This window comes from Rhyacophila brunnea, unplaced genomic scaffold, assembly GCF_057557595.1.
Source record: "Rhyacophila brunnea isolate RB1 unplaced genomic scaffold, BYU_Rbru_1.0 scaffold_19, whole genome shotgun sequence".
Lineage (NCBI taxonomy): Eukaryota > Metazoa > Arthropoda > Insecta > Trichoptera > Rhyacophilidae > Rhyacophila > Rhyacophila brunnea.
The window spans coordinates 8,265,978-8,285,076 of NW_028232848.1; the positions used below are offsets into that span (position 1 = coordinate 8,265,978).

A 19,099-nucleotide genomic window follows, 5' to 3' on the forward strand; every position below is an offset into this window, starting at 1 on the left:
CCTCCACAGAGTAGAGGTTTGTATTAACAGATTTTGTTTTTTACGAGAAATGAATGTCAGCCACTTGCTCAACCTATTAGGTCCATACCCCGGACTCACACACAAATTGAAAAACAATATGTGTACTTGCCAGACCCAGGATTCGAACCTGGGACCCACGGCGTGATAGTCCAACGCTTAAGCCGCGCGGCCACCGTGGGCGACAACCTATAACCATCGAATATCCGACATGACACACGGTAGGTAAGTCAGTTGAATGTTAGGAATCTTCTGCCCTTGGTGTTCTCTCTTCAAGAATAGAATCTGACTGAATGACTGAACACACAATTCTCTTAAAACAGTCTGTTATGATCAGTGCCGAAGGGTGGAGGTAGGCCGTTAAGATCAGTCATACTTATTTGTTTTCATTGAACTGAGAATACAAATTTCAGATGATGCTGGTTAGTTTTTAAAATTTAAATTAAGGCCTACCTAAGCCAAACCATCATAGTGGAGGTAGGCTGTGGAGATCTGACAAAAATAGTGTACACTGTCAGTCGTACTTATTCGTTTTATAGAATTAAGAGTACAACTTGCAGATGATGTCGGATATTTTTTTACCACGTTTTAATTAGCTCCGTTTGCTAGTAGCTAGTTTGTCCAGTATAAATTTTTTCTTGTTTATCCAAGATTTATATTGGACGATTGAAGATTTTTAACTAACTTCCCGACTAGCTAGACATTTGAAACTTTTAGAATATATCAGAACATGACGACAATGCATTCTTTTAATACTTTTGGCCATCTTTAAGCAGAATTGAATTCATTTTCAGTTAATTCTGTTTTGTATGTTTCGGAAAAAAATCGTTAAAAGTATAACAATATTATTGGTTGCTAAGGGGGTCGTAGCAACTAAATTATTAATATATACGTGCGTTACTATAGAAATCAATTTATTCAGTATTTCTATCAAGTACAAAAAAAGTATTTATTAATACATAGAATTGTGAAATTTATTTGATTCAACGGAAAATTTAAAAACGTGGTATATAAAAAGTTCTTTTTATCTTGTAATCATTTAAAATTCATGTTACCCCCTGCCAAATCATAAGAGATACAAAATATTCTTCTATCTATAAAAATGTTCGAGACTTTTACAGTTCTTTGTCAGTGTAATAAATTTTTAGGTTTTCACCACATGTTCTTTCTCCTTCTATCCTTGACGTTTCGGGCTTATTGCAGAGGTCATTCCCAAGAGCTTAAGATATATTAATAATTTAGTTGCTAGGATCCACTTAGCAACCAATAATAGTTTTACTTTTTACGGATTTCTTCCGAAATAACTTTTCATACAAAACAGAACTAACTGAAAATGAAATCAATTCTACTTAAAGATGGCTAAAAGTATTAAAAAAATGCATTGGCATTGTGTTCTGATATATTCTAAAAGTTTTAAATGTCTAGCTAATCGGGAAGTTACTTAAAAATCGATTGTAAGATTTGTACTGGATAAACAACCACCGGACAAATAAGAATACGACCTAATAAAACCGTTGTAAAATGATCTGCCAAAGGCGCTGAAACTTTTTGCAGAGAAGTGTCATGATCCTGGATAAATTAGGTAAGTAAGAAATATTAATATTTTTAATATTTCAATCGGTAGTTTTGGGAACCTGTATAATTCACGGATTATTTATGTATGCTTCTTTTTTCCTTCACTAAAAGACACATTTTGGAGACATAAGTCCTTTATTATTTGATAGCAAATAACAGAAAATGGAAAAGTTGGAATGGTTATCCAACATTATTATTACATATTTCAATTAATACAAAAAGGTATATGTATGTACATACTTAGATCAGAACTGTTTGCAACAGAATAGCAGTAAACAATAAAAATAACATTGGATGTATTATTAATTTAACTATGTGTTTTTTTATTACCGATGCACAGATGGCGAACCTATAACATGCGGGCCAGACTATTTTTGGCAACACCTTCAGATAAAATTAGAATTTTTTTACAAAGTTTAAGTTGGCAAAATTTTTAAAAATATTTTTTATTACCTTAAAACACAAATTGCGCATATTATAATATTTTGACACACTTTTAGAAATAGGTTCACCATCGCTTTTCTATTACTATATTATAATAGATTTACCGAAGATTTAATGAAGGTGTAATAATTAATTAATTATACCTATACACCAGTGGCGAAGGGTGGAGGTAGGCTGTTGAGAATCAACACAAATAGTGCACATTAAACTTTGTCATCATATTTATTTGTTTTCATTAAACTAAGAATACGATTTCCAGATTGTGCTGATTAGTTTTTAATATTCAGTTAAACCCTGCGTTCACCAAACCATAATAGTTTAGGTACGCAATGGGCGATCTGACAAAAATAGTGCACACTTTTTCAGTCATACTCATTTGTCTTTATTGAATTAAGATTACATTATTACAGGCGTTGTTGGTTAGTTTTTTAAATTAATTAAGCCCTGCCTAACCAAACCATAATCGACAAAAAATATTCTTCTGTCTATAAAATATCTAAAATTATGTAAGTTGTAATGGCATAATTTTAGATATTCAATAGATAAATGAATATTTTTTTACTATTAGGCACGGTTTGATTAAATTTAAAAAACTAACAAACACCATCTACCTACAACACATTCTAGTCTTAGTTCAATTAAAACAAATACGTATAACTGACAAAGCTTGGTGTGCACTATGATGTCGGATCTTAACAGCCTACCTCCACCCTTCGCCAGTGCTATATACATAATAATATGATTTATACATTTTTAAAGAATATGTCATAATGTATATAATTCAAGTAGTTTAAAAGCAAAATAGTTACTCTCCATCTCCGAAACATTGAGATATGCGGATAAAAATAATTACAGTTTTGAGAAGTTTTATTATACAGTATAACCTCGTTTTTACGTGCCCAGTATTCACGTTTTCCCGGCAATTGCGTGTAATTTTTTCGGTCCAGATGTATTTCAGTACATTTAATACCCGCATTTACGTTTTTATTTCCCGCGATTTACGTCGGAAATATTCAAAATATGCGAGTTACGCGCGCTTCTGAAGAACTGTCTGACGAAGACGAGGTTGATATTCCAACAAAAGAAGAAGCAATGAGGTTCACCGAGGGTTTAAAAACCTAATTTACAAACTTTGCTGATATCCAAGATGACACTTTTAAATGTTTATATAGTATAAAGAGAATTACATAACAAAAAAACAAAAATGCAACAAACTAATATACATATGTACATGATTTTTTCAATAAAAATTTTAATTGAATGTTGTTTTTTAATAAAACGTTATTTTTTTAGAAACATAAAATTTTAATGTTCTTTTTTCCTTTTACATTTTCCCTCCAATTAGGTTTTTTTTTTCCAGTCCCTTAAAAAACGTAAAATAGGGGTTATACTGTATTATAATAACTATACAGAGAAACTTCGGCCATTGTTTGAATCTCAGAGTAATGATATAATATAGAGAGCACTTATTTTTCGGCAAAATGAAGCTGTTTCTTGTGTATAACGCACAGTAGAACCTCGATTTTATTAATATCAACTATCAACTATGAAACGTTATACCATCGTGTTGCTTCTCAATACGGCTACCAAATTTAAACACAACATGGTTAACATTACGTTCTACTAAAATAACTAAAAATAATTACCACTAACTTTATATTTAACACAAAAACAATAAATTTCAGCAACACATGCTCGCAGTTTTTAAATAAATGTAATCAGTCTAATCCATTTCTATCGGCGACGTTTAGAAAAAATATTTAATTCAGTTGTAGAAATTCTATCTTACACTAACGCATAGTGCGGATATATAAGCGTGCCGAATGCTTACTCTCTCGCACTTATGGTCCGTTTTTGTTCAGGCCTTGGTTTGAATTAAAAATTAACAACTTATTTGACTTAATTTGAATATTGGCATTTAAAAAATGGAGAGTAGCAATTATGCTTTTAACTTGCACATTTACAACATACAAAGTAATATGTTTTTTTTTCAACATCTCAACAAAGCCCAGGAAAATGTTTGCGACCCGATTGTCACTATAGGGGCACTACTATAAAAACGCAAATCAAAATTCAAAAAAGACAAGGAAGAATTTTCTATTTAGAAAAATTGACAACCTTTCAACTCTGTGTGCCAGGTTTGTTAAAATTAAACAAAAAATAATATGATTTTTATGATAAATAACCAAGATAAGAACAAAAAATATCATGAAACACATTATCATTATTAAGACAGTAAAAAAGTAATACAAAGTACAAATAATATATAGTGTAAAGATCATAAGTGGAGATGAGCAGATCGCATTGTTCAAATAAGATCCTCTTTTTGCACGGGGGATACGTACCAAAGACTATAACTGCGCAAAACAATACTGTGTAAAAACTGCCCATACAAAAATGGTAGATGGGTTCCATTACTTAAAATCAACTCAAAATACGAAATTCTTGAACTCAAAAATAAATCTAATTTAGTTATTATTTATACATACAAATACATAGTTTTCGATTTAAATTAAATTTAGTATAGAGATATATATTCATTCAGTGTCGCTACTTGACAATAAACGTGCCCGTTTACTGCTGTTTTTCGCTAGCGAAAAATCACTCTCATCGCTGGAAATATTTAATTACGCTGACGCCGTAGCACGCGGCGCGTTTCTCGTATCGAACCCGAAGTGACTGACTAGTGGCGCCATTGTCTGGACGGCATCCAGTGACAACATATGTATGCACCAGTGGCGTGCGGTTCATTGCAACGAAATTTTTTGATAAATATGTGCATACATACATATGTATTTTAATTCTTTTAAGTTTTTTTTAAACCGTGTTAAAGCAAAAAACAGTGTAAATAAAAAATAATCTGTACTTTTAAAACCGTGTTATTTCGAAACCGTGCAAAAAGAGGATCGGGTGTATATATTCCTACCCGTCCTGCCGGCAATTATAATGCAAATATTACCACGTTTGCATGTGCATGGATTTAATGCTGACATGTATATACATAATTTTGAAAAACATTTTTTCTATTGGTTAAAATATATTTTCTCAGATCAAAATTATGTATGTTCAATAATTTGAATGGTACATTCTTAAATCTTGTGAACTATTCGTTGAATAAAAGAAATAGTTAATGCTGAGAGTACGTATTATCGCGGCCATAACAAGATAATGCATGTATTATCGTGCAAGTTGCAAGATTGCATGCATGAATCAAAAAAGTTCGGAAGCTTCTGAATTTTCACGTGACAGTTGGATTTGTTCAATATCTGTGCCTGCACAGTAGAACGATAGTGGCGAACCCACCGGAAAAAAAAAGAACTTCACGAATTGACAAATCGTACCATTCAGTGACAACATCGCGTCTCGCTTACTCTTAAAGAATGAGATTGGCGAGACAGTCAGCACTTTTACGTTATTATCGTGATAGTTTAAAATACACACTATTGTTTCAAGTAGGTAAATCCATGCACATTACAGGCGCTATTACACCATAAAATTGAAGCAAATACACAATAGAATACAGTAGAATAGTTAATATAATCTAAGTTTTTTTTTGGTGTTCAGTTACCGAACTACCATTGTAGTCCTGCATATTAAAAAGTGCTGCTCTATGCGTAACCATATATTTCAACAAATCTTGAATATGTGTTTGTATGTGTTGCAATGATTTTTCATCGTGCGATGTGTACGCCAACATCGGTCCGATTTTAACAAACAGCCTCAAAAGGTGAATGGCGCCGTAAATTTTCGCCGCAGGCGTATTAGGATAGTTCGCCACGGTCTCAGCGTGTTGTTGTCGTTCGACTTTGTACAAAAGCTGAGACCCCAACGTACTATTAAAATATTCCTTTATACCGCTGATAAAATCGAACAGAACCAACTCTTTCTGTTGGTTGTGCGTCTTACTGGATCTCTTTTGTGATATATAGTTTTCTAAGATTTGGAAGACTGTCAATTTCGCAGGCAAGTTGGCTAACTTCTGCTGGCTCACGATGCAGTCCCAATCGTCCACAAGCCATGACTTCAGCTCCTCCGGTACCTTTATCTTTACCTCAATTTTATTCAGGTACTGCTCCTCCGATTCAATGGACAAGTCTAGTCGTCCCCTTTTTTTTCTGAAAAGAAATATATATTTTGAATGCATAGTACAGGTAATCAAGACATCTACGGGTGTACGGTGTACAGAATTGTACAATTCCTACCTATATCATTCCATGTATTTTGGTGATTTTTATTACGTATTTTTAAAGTGTTTTATCTAAACATGAATTTGATCTCAGTGTTAGATGGCCTTCTGTTTCCGATACAATATCTCACGCTGAACTGCATACATACAATTTTCAGGACACAGCTCTACTCTGCCTAGGAGCGAAATCATAGATTATCATAGTTTTAATTTTTAAGCAAAGATAATCAGTGAATCCATCTCTAGAAAAAACATGGCCATATTATCTTTTGTAAAATCAAAAAATCATTAAATTTACCGTGGAACATCTGAACACGAGTCTTGTGAGACAACCTCCGACTGTTGAGGAGTGGACGCCCTGGACTCCGAGTCTTTCTCTTTCTCCTTATCTTTATTATTAGGCTGGTCGCTTGACTTGGGAGTAGGCATTTTCGGATCAGCTGTTTCTGATTTTCTCTTGGTTGTAGCTGTAACAAAAATAACACAAACGCTACACTTTTCTATGCCAATTTGATGTTAAGAATCCGACGAAATGACAATATAGAGCAGTGATTCAAATCTGGGTTAAATGAGCCTTATCAGTAGACTAATTTCAACTTTAACAATACAAAAAAAGTTATTTTTCACCATCAAAGGTAATAACTCTGAGGGTTATCTAATATAACAGGTAACATGGCGCTAGACGAATTCTTCAGTAGGTACCAAACGCCATCGATTGAGAGACGTAGCACGTGCACAATGTCACTGACGTTTGCTAATTTTGCAGTCACTATGACATTGGCCTAAGCAATCACTGTAAGCAATCAGCTGTTACAATGCCGCCATTTTGTTCAAATTCAGTTGCAATATTAATGGAGTTGAACTGATAAGATTCTGACGTTACGTTATCATTTTAATATATACAGTTGAATCTTATCAATCCGGCACTATCTGAGCAGGAGCAAAGCAGGTAATAGTGTCTCATGATAATATTTCTATAAACACATCACATTAGCGTGACGTTCTATAGTTTGGACAGAAAATAAGATATAACCGAACCGAACAAGAAAAAGCGATGTCGGCAATATATATCACAATATTAATCAAATTCGCCCTGTATAATTAGTGCGCACTAGAAATCTCATCGTAATATAATATACGTATTCGTTTTCATACCTGCAACAACAACCCATGAGGCCCAATGATCGCAGTATAGTGAAACAATCGCATAAACAAATAGGCATTGAGCAATTCACATAAATGTATTGTGATGTCACTTGGAAACGAACACGAAGCCACCGGACAAGAAGCCAGCGCCTTACGTATTGGATTACAAGAGATGCGCAGACGTTCTGCGAGAATTCACATTAGGTATAGTATCCTTCACGTAACTTTGCAATTGTACACAGTGATAAGATTTGTGTGTAATACGCACTGCGTATTAGTTTATTAGTAAATGCCAGGCGCCTGATTGGCTGATTTCATCAAAGTTCAAAATAATTCAAAATAATCTATTCCAAATTGCAAGGTTACGTGGAGGGTAGTATATTAATGAAAAAAATGTATGACTTGAAATTAATAATCAAGGTTTTCACGTAAATTATTAATAAAACAATATAGCAATTTGAAAGTTTAACTTGGTTTATTTGCACGATGATTGTTATTGAATAATTGAGGCGGTCAGAGCAGAAGTGGCGTAACCAACAAAAATGTCTAAACGGAGTTAACCATTGGAAGAGGTTCCATAGGTAATAGGTATAGATAAATATAAAAACGCTAAAATGAATCCGAAATCGTCACAAAATGAATTCTGAATGTTTGTAGTGAGTTACATGTAAAGTGGAAATGCTTGTCAGTTTTTACCTGTGGCAGTCAAGTAGATATTTATTAAATTGCACAAAAGATTTCACAGATTCCCTCAAATAAGAAAGGCTGGGAACCACTTTAGCGTCTTCAGGTCGTATTGAGTTTGGTGCGTAAAAAAAAGAGAGAAGAAAAGTGAGAGACTCTCACTATATACTACCGTTCCTATTATTTATATAAGGTAACAATCACTGAATGGAACGCAGATTATTTTAAAACAATTATGTGACACTATTTTATGGGCGTCTCGGATTTCTTTCATAATATTACTATGACTATATTTTGTAGTCCAGGCTCCCATAGACTTTTCGTATACATAATACGCGGGACGCATTCTGACAATTGAAATAGGTTGTAGGAGGGGTCACAAAGATATATTATAATGATGATGTTGCCAGGAAATATTAGTGGTCAATTTTTTTTTTAAACCCACCAAAAATTTTTACGATTTCTTCAATAAAACCAAGACCGAATTACGGTTCGATTGAAAATGCATGTCGTAGAACGGTTCGTCCTATTTGAAAAAATAAAAATAGCGGGTAGTGCAATGGGGTCAAAATTATCGATTCTTAGGATCCTCCTTGGCTTCAATTCTTTTATTTAGTAGCATTTTTGTACAGAATCACCCAGATTGGTTTCTTTACTTCAAACTACAACTAAATGATCTGGAAGAGGTTCATTCGTCATTTTTTTGTTTTGTTTCTTTATTAAACACCACAACAGGCCGTGAAGCCCAATAATTCAATTTATTTATTTTTACATATTGTGGACATTACAAATTATAAGTTTAAGACGTTCACAACATGACATAAAAAAGAGATAGATAGTATGTTATTAAGAGATAGATAGTATGTTATAATAGTGGTAAAACTCCCAGGCTTGAGGAATTTACATATTAGATTATGTAAATATATTTTAACCTCACTGGGAATCGAACCCAGAACTCCGTGATGGAAGGCCTGCGCCTTGCGCACTCTTGGATATAAATTATTTTCTCGTAACTCATAGCCAAATTATAGGAAATCAATAGGCTTAAATAGGTAGTGGATCAGATGAGCTTTTCCATAAATAAACTTGTGCTGAAGCCTTAAGGTGATACATCAGTGAAACGGCAAATAATTTTCAACTATAGGCACAACGAAATTTTGGACTCGCTGCCATTCGGAGAGAACGTCGAGCTGGGAACACGTCAATTTGTTTCGTGATGGTGACGGGGGTATTAATTCTTAAATCGTGTAAAGATCATTAAAAACGTTACCCATTTACTTTAAAAAGAAAACATGTGAATGAATATATTATTATTGTTACTAATAAAACATTAAATGGATGCATTTTGGATTTATATGACAAATTATATTTCGTTTGGCATGCGTCATTTGCACCCGCGACCCACAATCCGCGCATCGCCTAGGTATAGCCTTAAACAGTGTAAATAACACAACGCATCAGATGTGCATATCACTCTTGACAAATTTAAACTAAATCCAATATTTTGGGAAATAAATTTATATCAAAGTTCGTCCGCTGTTTGTTGTTTTCATAATAGGTAAGTGCAAAACTTTTTCCAGGTCTTGAAACTGCTGTGGTCTCAACAATCCATTCCTCAAAGCTGAAAGTGCATCCTGAACAAAACCCATTGACGATATGGTTAAAGCTTGTTTTTTTTGTACCTATGCGACTAGTGATGTCGCAGCCGGTTAAAGAATGTAATGCTAGCAAAATATTACAAATATCTTTACCTGGAGATTCAGCTGCCAAATGGCGTTCTAAAACACGGGATTTCTTCTGAGATCCCTCAAACCATAATCCACGGCAAACCAATCTTTGCAAGTTTATTCCAGAAATAAATGCCTAAGATTAAAACATCTGTATCGGGACTCTCTCGGAGAATGATAATCTCCAAATTAGTCAAATAGTATTATAAAATGACAACACCGCGTCTCACTTACTCATGAAGAATGAGATTGGCAAGACAGTCAGCACTTGTAAACATTTATTACCGCAATAGTTTAAAATACACACTATTGCTGCAAATAAATCCATGCACGTGTACAGGCACTATTAGAACGTTGTTCACATTCATACACCTTACAGGACACTTTACGTTATCTCTTGAGAATGGTCTCTGTAGCATGCCTGTAATGTTGAGAAAAGAAGAAGGAAGAACATACGGTGACAAAAACCTATTACCTATTAAAATAGTTTTAAATTTTAAAGGAACATTATATCTTCCAAAATAACTTAATAACAGCATTGAATATTTTTGTATTATAATAGATTTATCATATTGCCAGTGGCACATTATGTGCTAATGAATAGCACACCAAATTTTTAAGGCTATTATTAAATTTGGTCTGGAAAATTAGCCAAGTGGTCAATTAATATCTTAATAATTTGAAAATACTCAATGACATTGAGCTACTTTACGAGCTGCTTGTTGGCGAATTTACAATCTGCCTGTAAAGTCGCCCAGTGTCATCATCGAACAAGCTAACAAGCAGATTGTAAACAATCTACCGAGAAAAGTTGAAAGCCGGCCAACTTCACACGCTACACGCCGGCGTGAGCCTACTGCGTCTGCGCAGTAGCGACCTCCCGGTAAAAAAACGAACTACGTTCTGTCAAAATAGTCGCTAGCTTGTTGGCTTCTCAGCGAATGGAAAGTTTTGTGTGTCATCATCACAATCGCAGTAGCTGAATCGCCCGCTTTTAAATTCGCCAACAAACAGCTTGTAAAGTAAGACAGTAACAGTGAAACAGTTTGTTTAGAAATTATACCGTTTACTTGGTTATTGTCATTAATTAGGAAATGTGCATATCGTATCAGTTCCTATTACTGTTTTAAAAAAATGTTTTAAAATGCTCAACACTATTCGAAATTATTGTTACTTACTTGACGTCATCTCTTTGCCTCCAATTTCACAAGACAACTGAATCAACGCTTTACAAAAAAAAAATTTCAGTATGTTACTTTTACTTAGAAGAGTGCAGCATAGCTTTATCTCTTTCTATCGTATAAGAAATGTGAATAATACGGTAAAACCCCGATTATACGTTTTTAAAGGGACTGATAAATTAAAAAATTATACAAATTGGTTTAGTACATATTATAATTATGTCGACTCTTCAAGAATGTTCCTTTCCTCTTGAACTGACAACATTTTTCTTTGCTGAGACATTATTTGAACAGGTGTAAACAACACAAAACAAAATGTACAAATTATGGAAACAATAAGAACGAAAAATGTGAATCAGCAAAAAATGACCGTAATATTTGAATCCGAAATGCAGAATGACAAACAATAACCATCCCTAATTGGCTAAAATAAAAGATTACCCACCAATCGCGTTGTCTGCCGTTTTGGGCACTGCAGACCAGTGGCGAAGGGTGAAGATAGGCAAATCAATCTAATTTTTGAATATTAGAAGATAGACTTGCGCATCTATTCTATACACAAGACTGTATTCGGCCGCTACGGCAGTTATCTAGGGTAGGTTTGTATCGAAGTATTAGCACTTATTGAAAGAATTACACTAAGTTAGTCGTAAACCTCTTTTGGCTATGCTAAATTTTAGAGCGAGGTAGACAGTTTGGACTGTTTAGATGGCTAACTGATTGTAATTGTTACAATAAGTGCTAATACTTAGATATAAACCTACCCTAGATAGTTGCCGTAGCGGCCGAAAGTAGTCTTGTGTATAGAATAGATGTATTGATTTATTATGCAAAAAATTTAGTTCAATCATTAAAAATCAAACAACACGATAAAATCGCTATTTATTTCCGACAAATAAATAGCTGTCGTAATAGATTCTTGGGTTTCCACTGCGTGTACTTCATCCTTCTTTCCTCAACGTTTTTAACCGTAACCCATCATCTCATTAATATTTTTAGGGTTTCTATGGATTTGAATGGTCTCCTTTACCAATCGTGAGAAAAATCCCTTATTCCATCCCAGTATCTTGGTTTCGATGTCAAATTTGTGTCCAGTATCCATCGAGAAACGTCATGGTTTCCGGCACTGTCAGCAAAATCCAATATTCGATCCGGTATCTCTGGTCGTAACGATTGACACATTACTCTGAGCAACGTTTGCTCTTAGCTAATCTTATTCCTTTTGGCATTCTTAGAGCGTCGCTTGCATTCATACACCTACACTACACTTCATCATAACACATATCTCTTGATAATGGCCTCTGCAACGAGCCCAAAAAGTCGAGGAAGTAAGTACACACAGTGAAAACCCAAGAATCTGTTAAGATAAAAAAACAACCGTGAAAGTCTCAAACATTAAATAAATAGCTAATGTTGTCAAAAATAGTATTGATTTTATACAAGTAACTATTAAGCTGTTTTACTAACTTTTTTTAGACTTTGTCGGCTGGCTGGAGTGCGCCTTTTGTACTTCTTTCTGCTTTTGACAGTTGGCGTCATTATACTTTAAAACACGACTTTCGGGTACCCATTCATCCCAGCTGAAATCCACATAAGACACGTATTATTCATAGCGTTAAGATGATTGCTACGTTATTTATTATCCCAGGGGGCACAGATTCAAATCCTACTGGGTGTGGTATTTTTTTTTCATAAAGATTTTTCCTAGTGGTTATATATTTCTCAGAAGTGTTTTAAAATTATGCATGTTCCTAAGTTATTTGACGATGATGTATAAATAAAATTTGGGCTGAATTGTCAAAAATAAACTTGAAAAACGGCCCATAAACTGTATTTTTTTGTAGTACTTATTTAATTTTAACAATAATCAATTTTTAGTATTTTTTAACATACAAATTTACATTAAAAATTGTATTTCATGAAAATTAAATAAGATGACAAATGCAAATGCACCAATGGCCGGATGGCAGTAGGTGAATTTTTGAATAAACAATCTTCTCCGCTTGCAGTGGGCTTTGATCCATTGATTGTGCCATTGCATTTGTTGCAGTGGGCTTTGATCCATTGATTGTGCCATTGCATTTGTTGCAGTGGGCTTTGATCCATTGATTGTGCCATTGCATTTGTTGCAGTGGGCTTTGATCCATTGATTGTGCCATTGCATTTGTTGCAGTGGGCTTTGATCCATTGATTGTGCCATTGCATTTGTTGCAGTGGGCTTTGATCCATTGATTGTGCCATTGCATTTGTTGCAGTGGGCTTTGATCCATTGATTGTGCCATTGCATTTGTTGCAGTGGGCTTTGATCCATTGATTGTGCCATTGCATTTGTTGCAGTGGGCTTTGATCCATTGATTGTGCCATTGCATTTGTTGCAGTGGGCTTTGATCCATTGATTGTGCCATTGCATTTGTTGCAGTGGGCTTTGATCCATTGATTGTGCCATTGCATTTGTTGCAGTGGGCTTTGATCCATTGATTGTGCCATTGCATTTGTTGCAGTGGGCTTTGATCCATTGATTGTGCCATTGCATTTGTTGCAGTGGGCTTTGATCCATTGATTGTGCCATTGCATTTGTTGCAGTGGGCTTTGATCCATTGATTGTGCCATTGCATTTGTTTCTGGGTACAGTAGGTTGTGTTGAATGTATTTGTATCAAAGTTGTCACTCATAATATTATGACCAATTCTCCCGGTAAAACAAAAATAAATGAGAGTATAATATTACATATATTTGAGCGTAAATATGAATACAGTCGAACTTAGTTATTACGATCACGGAAATAGCGAGATCTCGGATATAATGAGGAAACATTCGTTGACATTTTAGTTTATGATTTTCTCCATACATTTATTCACTTTTATAACGAGCTACTTCTCGGGTATACCGAGCAAAAATGTTAATGTGTCGATCGTTTAAAAACAACATTTTCCAACCTAAGCAATAAAATCCGACCGGGCAGTCAACTAGACCGATGGCGCCGGGATCGGATTACGTTTATGACACTAGTTAAGTGTCTATGTACCTTCTATGTCTACGTCTATTGGTGTTTTCGCCGACAACATTGAAAAACTATCCACGCATACGGTTTAGCTGGCCATAGACGTACAGTTTTAGAAGCAGGTTGAACCTGGCACAGACAACAACTCTACAAAAACTGTATGTTAGTGGGCACACCACAGATCAGTTTAACTGCCCCATTTAAACCTGTCGAACTGTCAACAGACGTGCCCATATATGTACAGTTATTGTCTGGCAGAGCAAGTGTCAAAAACTATGGAGGTTAAGTTCGCGGAGATAATACACAGGGGTAGTGTTTAAATTAGTTTTAAGTAGGGTATACTTGAACGATGTTGATACACGAATAATTTTACTTTGAATTTATTGATTATAATTGTTTTTATAAGAAACAATTTGACATAAAATACACACCAATGACATTGGTAAAATAAATCATAATTTCGCTAGTGGATTGTGTATTTTATCAATTCACCGAAACAATGTTATACGCAAATATAAAATATGAACTATAATCTTTTCTTTTGAATAAATTATTCCCTTTAATGGACATATGAGTCAGTATTTATCTATTTTGTCATATTTTTAGAATAAGGTAATATTTATATATTGATTTAATATACAATAAATTTAAACATGTCACAAAATTATATTTACATCAATCATCGGTATAATAATTAATTACTATGATATTATTAAAATATATATGTATATTTTATTTAGATTTACCAACATTGTCATTCACAATTAGGTATATTAATTTATGTTGTGAGTGTCTTAAATTATTTGTAATATTCACTACATACAATAAATAAAATTTGAATATTGAGTTATTAGTCTATATTTTCACAATAACTTAATATTTATAATGCTCTCTAAAATTTTAACATTTATATTGTATTGTATAAAATAATATGTTTACATAAATAATTATAACTTTGTTTTACCCTCGTAAAAATAAATAAAATATAATATTTGCGATCTCCGCGTACATATTATTACATTATTAATAATAAATGAATTTGTATTTTATAACAAGCAACACCAGCTGCAGCTGTATCGCGCGGTATATTCTACTTAACGTCACGGCAGGGAACTCAGAAATAATGGAAACTGAAATACCCAACTGGTAAGGCTACGCAGGCAACCGAACTCGGGTAAGGATAACATTAAACGCGTGTTAATAAAACGTTATTCTAAACTTGTGCGTTGCCCTGACAACTACTGTCGGTGTTATGTTCATTTAAAATTGAAAATAGCAATCTGCTCAGTAAAAAGTTGTGGTAATGATACAAATATGAAAAATAAAACAAATAGTGCAACTACATTTCACAAGTAAGCATATTTTTATTGTTATTTTGAATATTTATGTCAATATCGTAACATGCATTAAAATTTATTTTCTGCATGGCATTTGACGTTCACGCACAAACAATGTTAAACGTTATTGACGAGTGCGACGCACACCACTGTAATGCATATAATGCGTGTATTTTGTTTGAATAACAGCGCCGCATTTCAGACAGGGAATATTAGACAATATTTATAATAAACAATTAGGGATAACTGTTTTCGTTTATCATAATGATTTATTGTTGCATATGCAATATGCATAGGTAAATGTGCATTTATTTACTGTCAATATTCATTTTAATTATAAAATAAAAAAAATAAAATCAAGTGATTAAATGTTTCAGTTATTAATTATTACTCACCGTTAATGTAGTGTATTTAGATACCGTTTTGTCATCAAGTAAGCAATTATTTAAAATTTCTTTTTGTACCTACCCATATTTATTCGGAAGGGAAGTGATGATGCCATGTTTAGAGAGATCTTCCATTATACATGCGACAGAATAGTCAAAAAACTTGATATTTGATTTATATGTTATATAATGATATTTTCTGTTAATATATAATTATAAATGCGATTAATGTTATGCCTATTTAGAATTACCTTTGTATGTAAATATGGTACTGTTCGGTTAAACCGGACACAGCGGAAAACGCATTTTTAAAATAGCCGATAAACTGGATTATTTGTTAGGTTAACCTAACCAAACCTAACCTAACCTAACCTAACCCAACCTAACATAACCTAAACTAACCCAAACTAACAAATAATCCAGTTTATCGGCTATTTTAAAAATGCGTTTTCCGCTGTGTCCGGTTTAACCGAACAGTACCGTAAATATTTATGTACTTATCTTGTTATTACTTAATCTTATATATTATGTCACGTATAAGTTTGATGAGGTTTTAATAATTATATTTAATATTTTTCATAATTATTCTGTACAATGTACAAACATAGAAATATACTTACTACAAAATACAATTAATATCGTTTTTTCAATTTCTATAAAGTATATTCCTAACTGTGTGTGAAAAGTATGTTAATTTAAAAAACGCGTTAAAACACCAATATTAGTAATATGTATTTATAATATTATATTGTTTCGTATGAAATATTTCTAATAAAAAGTAGACATCAATGATGCGGCTCTGTGTGCGCTGTGAAGGTCATTTTTTGTCCGCCCACCCTATTAACGCACACTTCTAAAATCCTGCTTCAATTTGCAGCGTTTGCAGGACCTTGGATCAGAGTTCTATTTATTTTTCTTTTCTGTGCGTCACGGCCATCTAGTGTCACCCGAGAACTTTCGGCGAGTCGAAATTCCAACAGTTTTACAAAAACACGGGAGTGGGGGGTCGCCGGGAGTTTGAACCTGGCAGACATCTGACAGGTCAAAAACTGTCCGTCTATGGGCGCAGCAGATTATCTACCAAAAATAACTGTATGGCCGCCATTACGTATTAACTGGCATGTTCAACCTGTTACTCAAGCTGTACGTGTATGGGGACCTTTTGATATTGCATGTAAAAAATCCAAGCTATCTGAAGTCAGTAGGTACCTACCAGCGCAGGCGGCTCAGCACTTTATTACAATAAACAACTTCTTTTGTAGTTTATGAATGCCATGCTTGTTTCGGGGATTTTTACGATGGTTTTCAGATTTTTTATATTCTATGCTTAAATTGAACGTGGCGCGAAAACTTTTAAATGATGAGAAACGAGTAATGCTTATAACGAGCCAATTCAGTCGGTCCCATCTTCCTCGTAATAACCAAGTTCAACTGTATTTTAAACAATATTTTTGAGATGTATGTCAGTACTTAATCGATTTTATTACAAAACCAATGTAGAGATGTAGATTTTCCTTTTTGTTATAAAGACATGGAGCAGATCACAATGTGATATCCATGATATTGTGACTTTGTTAAATAAGATGCAAACTTCTTCCTTGCGCTACAACCGTGTGCGAGTCTTGGCCACCTCCGGCATCTGCCTTCATCTAGTTCTGTCCAAAGCCATTTTCCTCCATCTTGTACAAGGTCGATCAGGTGTTCGTTTGCCTTTCGGCTTCCCAAAATCTCAGTCTCATTGTCATGAGTGACTTATTAATACAAAAACAATGTAGGTATGTACATTTGACATTTTGTTATTGACATTAAATCATGGAGCAATCCACACTGTAAAGTTTATCATGTTGAGACTTGGTTAAATAAGTTACAAATACTTACTTTTTATTCCAACCGGCGTAATGAATAAGATATTTAACATGTTTCTCCTTTGAGACGGTGCTCTTCAAGCATTTGGCTTCATAGATTAGGGGGCCATGGAAGCATAATACCTTCTCTCCTGTTAAAAATAAAATATATTTTAATGTACTAACGTACATAATATGAGCACAATGAATGTGTGAATTAATATAAGCTTACCGTCACTAAATTTAAGTTTTGGTGCCATCTGCTCAAAGATAATGTTTCTCCAAATCAAAACAAAAACAAACGAAAACCAGGAGTAGCCGTCAAAATATGAACCATAGACTAATAAAATAAAAGAACAATATTTTAGTCTATGGACATTATTATCTATGAATATGAACGTACAGACCCTACAGACCTACGAACTTATCTGAAGAATGGATGGGGGAGCCACAGTCGAAAACTACCCAATCAAGACTCGCAACTGGACAGAATCTGACATTCGAATGACGTTTTCAAAAGGTGTCCATATGGTAGGTAGTTCGTAGTTCCATTTTTGACCGTTCTTAAGATAAGTTTGTAGAAGTACGTCAGACGTCATATTATTTTGAAGGATGGGGTTTAATAATAATTGCTTTAACATGATACCTATTATTTTAATTTATTTAAATTTTTATACTGTGGCAGAATTTTCATAAAAATTATTGTCTATGAATAAAATAGAGATGACGAGAAAATGTCCCGTTACAAAAGAGAAGAAAAAACCAATACCAAGTATTGAATCGAATACCAGTTTTACAAGTTCAAATAAGGTTTTTTTGAGCCCTCAATAATTTTTCTTCTGGTACAAAAGTAAGAATTATTATTACATTTATGTGTTTTCCTTGGAACGTTTGTAGAATATATAGGTATTATTTTGTCACTGTGTATGCTTCGTTTCTTCGACATTATTTCGTCTCGTTGCAGACAATAATTATCCTAAAAATATATTTCTGTTTATTTATATCAGCATGTTTTATCACTGCCGGATGAAGGGCTCCTCAAGCTCTTTATAGTGTTCGAAACGCTGAGCGAGTTCGACGTACATTGTGTTGTACCGCGCCTCGTTAGTGAACCATTATCATTACCAATTAATAGTGCTAATATAACTGTTAACGGGCCACATGCTCAGCGTAGGTCAAAATGGAGATTTTATGCTATTTTCAGAGCATGCTCTTGAACATTCATTAAACGTTGTAGATAATCTATTTATATAATTTTGCAGCCTTATTATCCTTCATATTTATTTTAAACAGTTGATAACTGCATAAAGTATTTTTATTACATAAAATAGTATTCTTTTAAACCTCTCGCTCTAATGTTTTAGAATATATGTAGTCATATTTCGGTACATCCATGTGCAGTGGTGTTAATATTTTTTAGGTTTATTAATTTTTAAACGCATTTACAAAACCAATAGTAAAATTAATGTTAACATTATATAGTAACATATTCACGATAAAAAAATATATTTTATAATCTTTGTGATCCCATTTTATTTATTATTCAAAAAATGGGCAAGATTTAAACATT

The 19,099-nt window shown here is 33.7% G+C and overlaps 1 protein-coding gene across 3 annotated transcripts; it reads right to left on the minus strand.

The window, feature by feature from the left end:
* Positions 1–3,328: 3,328 nt before the first annotated feature.
* Positions 3,329–17,859, minus strand: LOC147072692 (mortality factor 4-like protein 1). 3 transcript variants are annotated; one of them, XR_015070553.1, is made up of 6 exons: positions 17,762–17,859; positions 17,564–17,681; positions 12,429–12,541; positions 6,522–6,690; positions 5,000–6,152; positions 3,329–4,959 (listed from the first exon to the last, which is right to left on the minus strand). XR_015070553.1 is itself a non-coding variant. In XM_085946059.1 (5 exons), exons 1-5 carry the CDS (start codon positions 17,787–17,789, stop codon positions 5,579–5,581), a joined length of 1,002 nt encoding a protein of 333 aa, XP_085802185.1. In that variant the 5' UTR covers positions 17,790–17,859; the 3' UTR covers positions 3,330–5,578. The 3 variants fall into 3 exon arrangements, 2 of the variants coding, with proteins under 2 accessions (XP_085802185.1, XP_085802186.1); XM_085946059.1 differs by having other exon boundaries at positions 3,330–6,152; XM_085946060.1 differs by lacking the exons at positions 12,429–12,541; positions 17,564–17,681; positions 17,762–17,859 and adding exons at positions 10,015–10,201; positions 10,959–10,997 and having other exon boundaries at positions 3,336–6,152.
* Between the last annotated feature and the right edge of the window lie 1,240 nt (positions 17,860–19,099).

Coding starts and splice junctions, on each gene's coding strand:
- LOC147072692 (XM_085946059.1), bottom strand. CDS start 17,789: ATGGCACCAAAACTTAAATTTAGTGACG. Junction 17,682..17,761: donor AAAACTTAAATTTAGTGACG/GTAAGCTTATAT, acceptor TATTTTTAACAG/GAGAGAAGGTATTATGCTTC. Junction 6,691..12,428: donor GCCGACAAAGTCTAAAAAAA/GTTAGTAAAACA, acceptor TTTTTGTTACAG/CTACAACCAAGAGAAAATCA.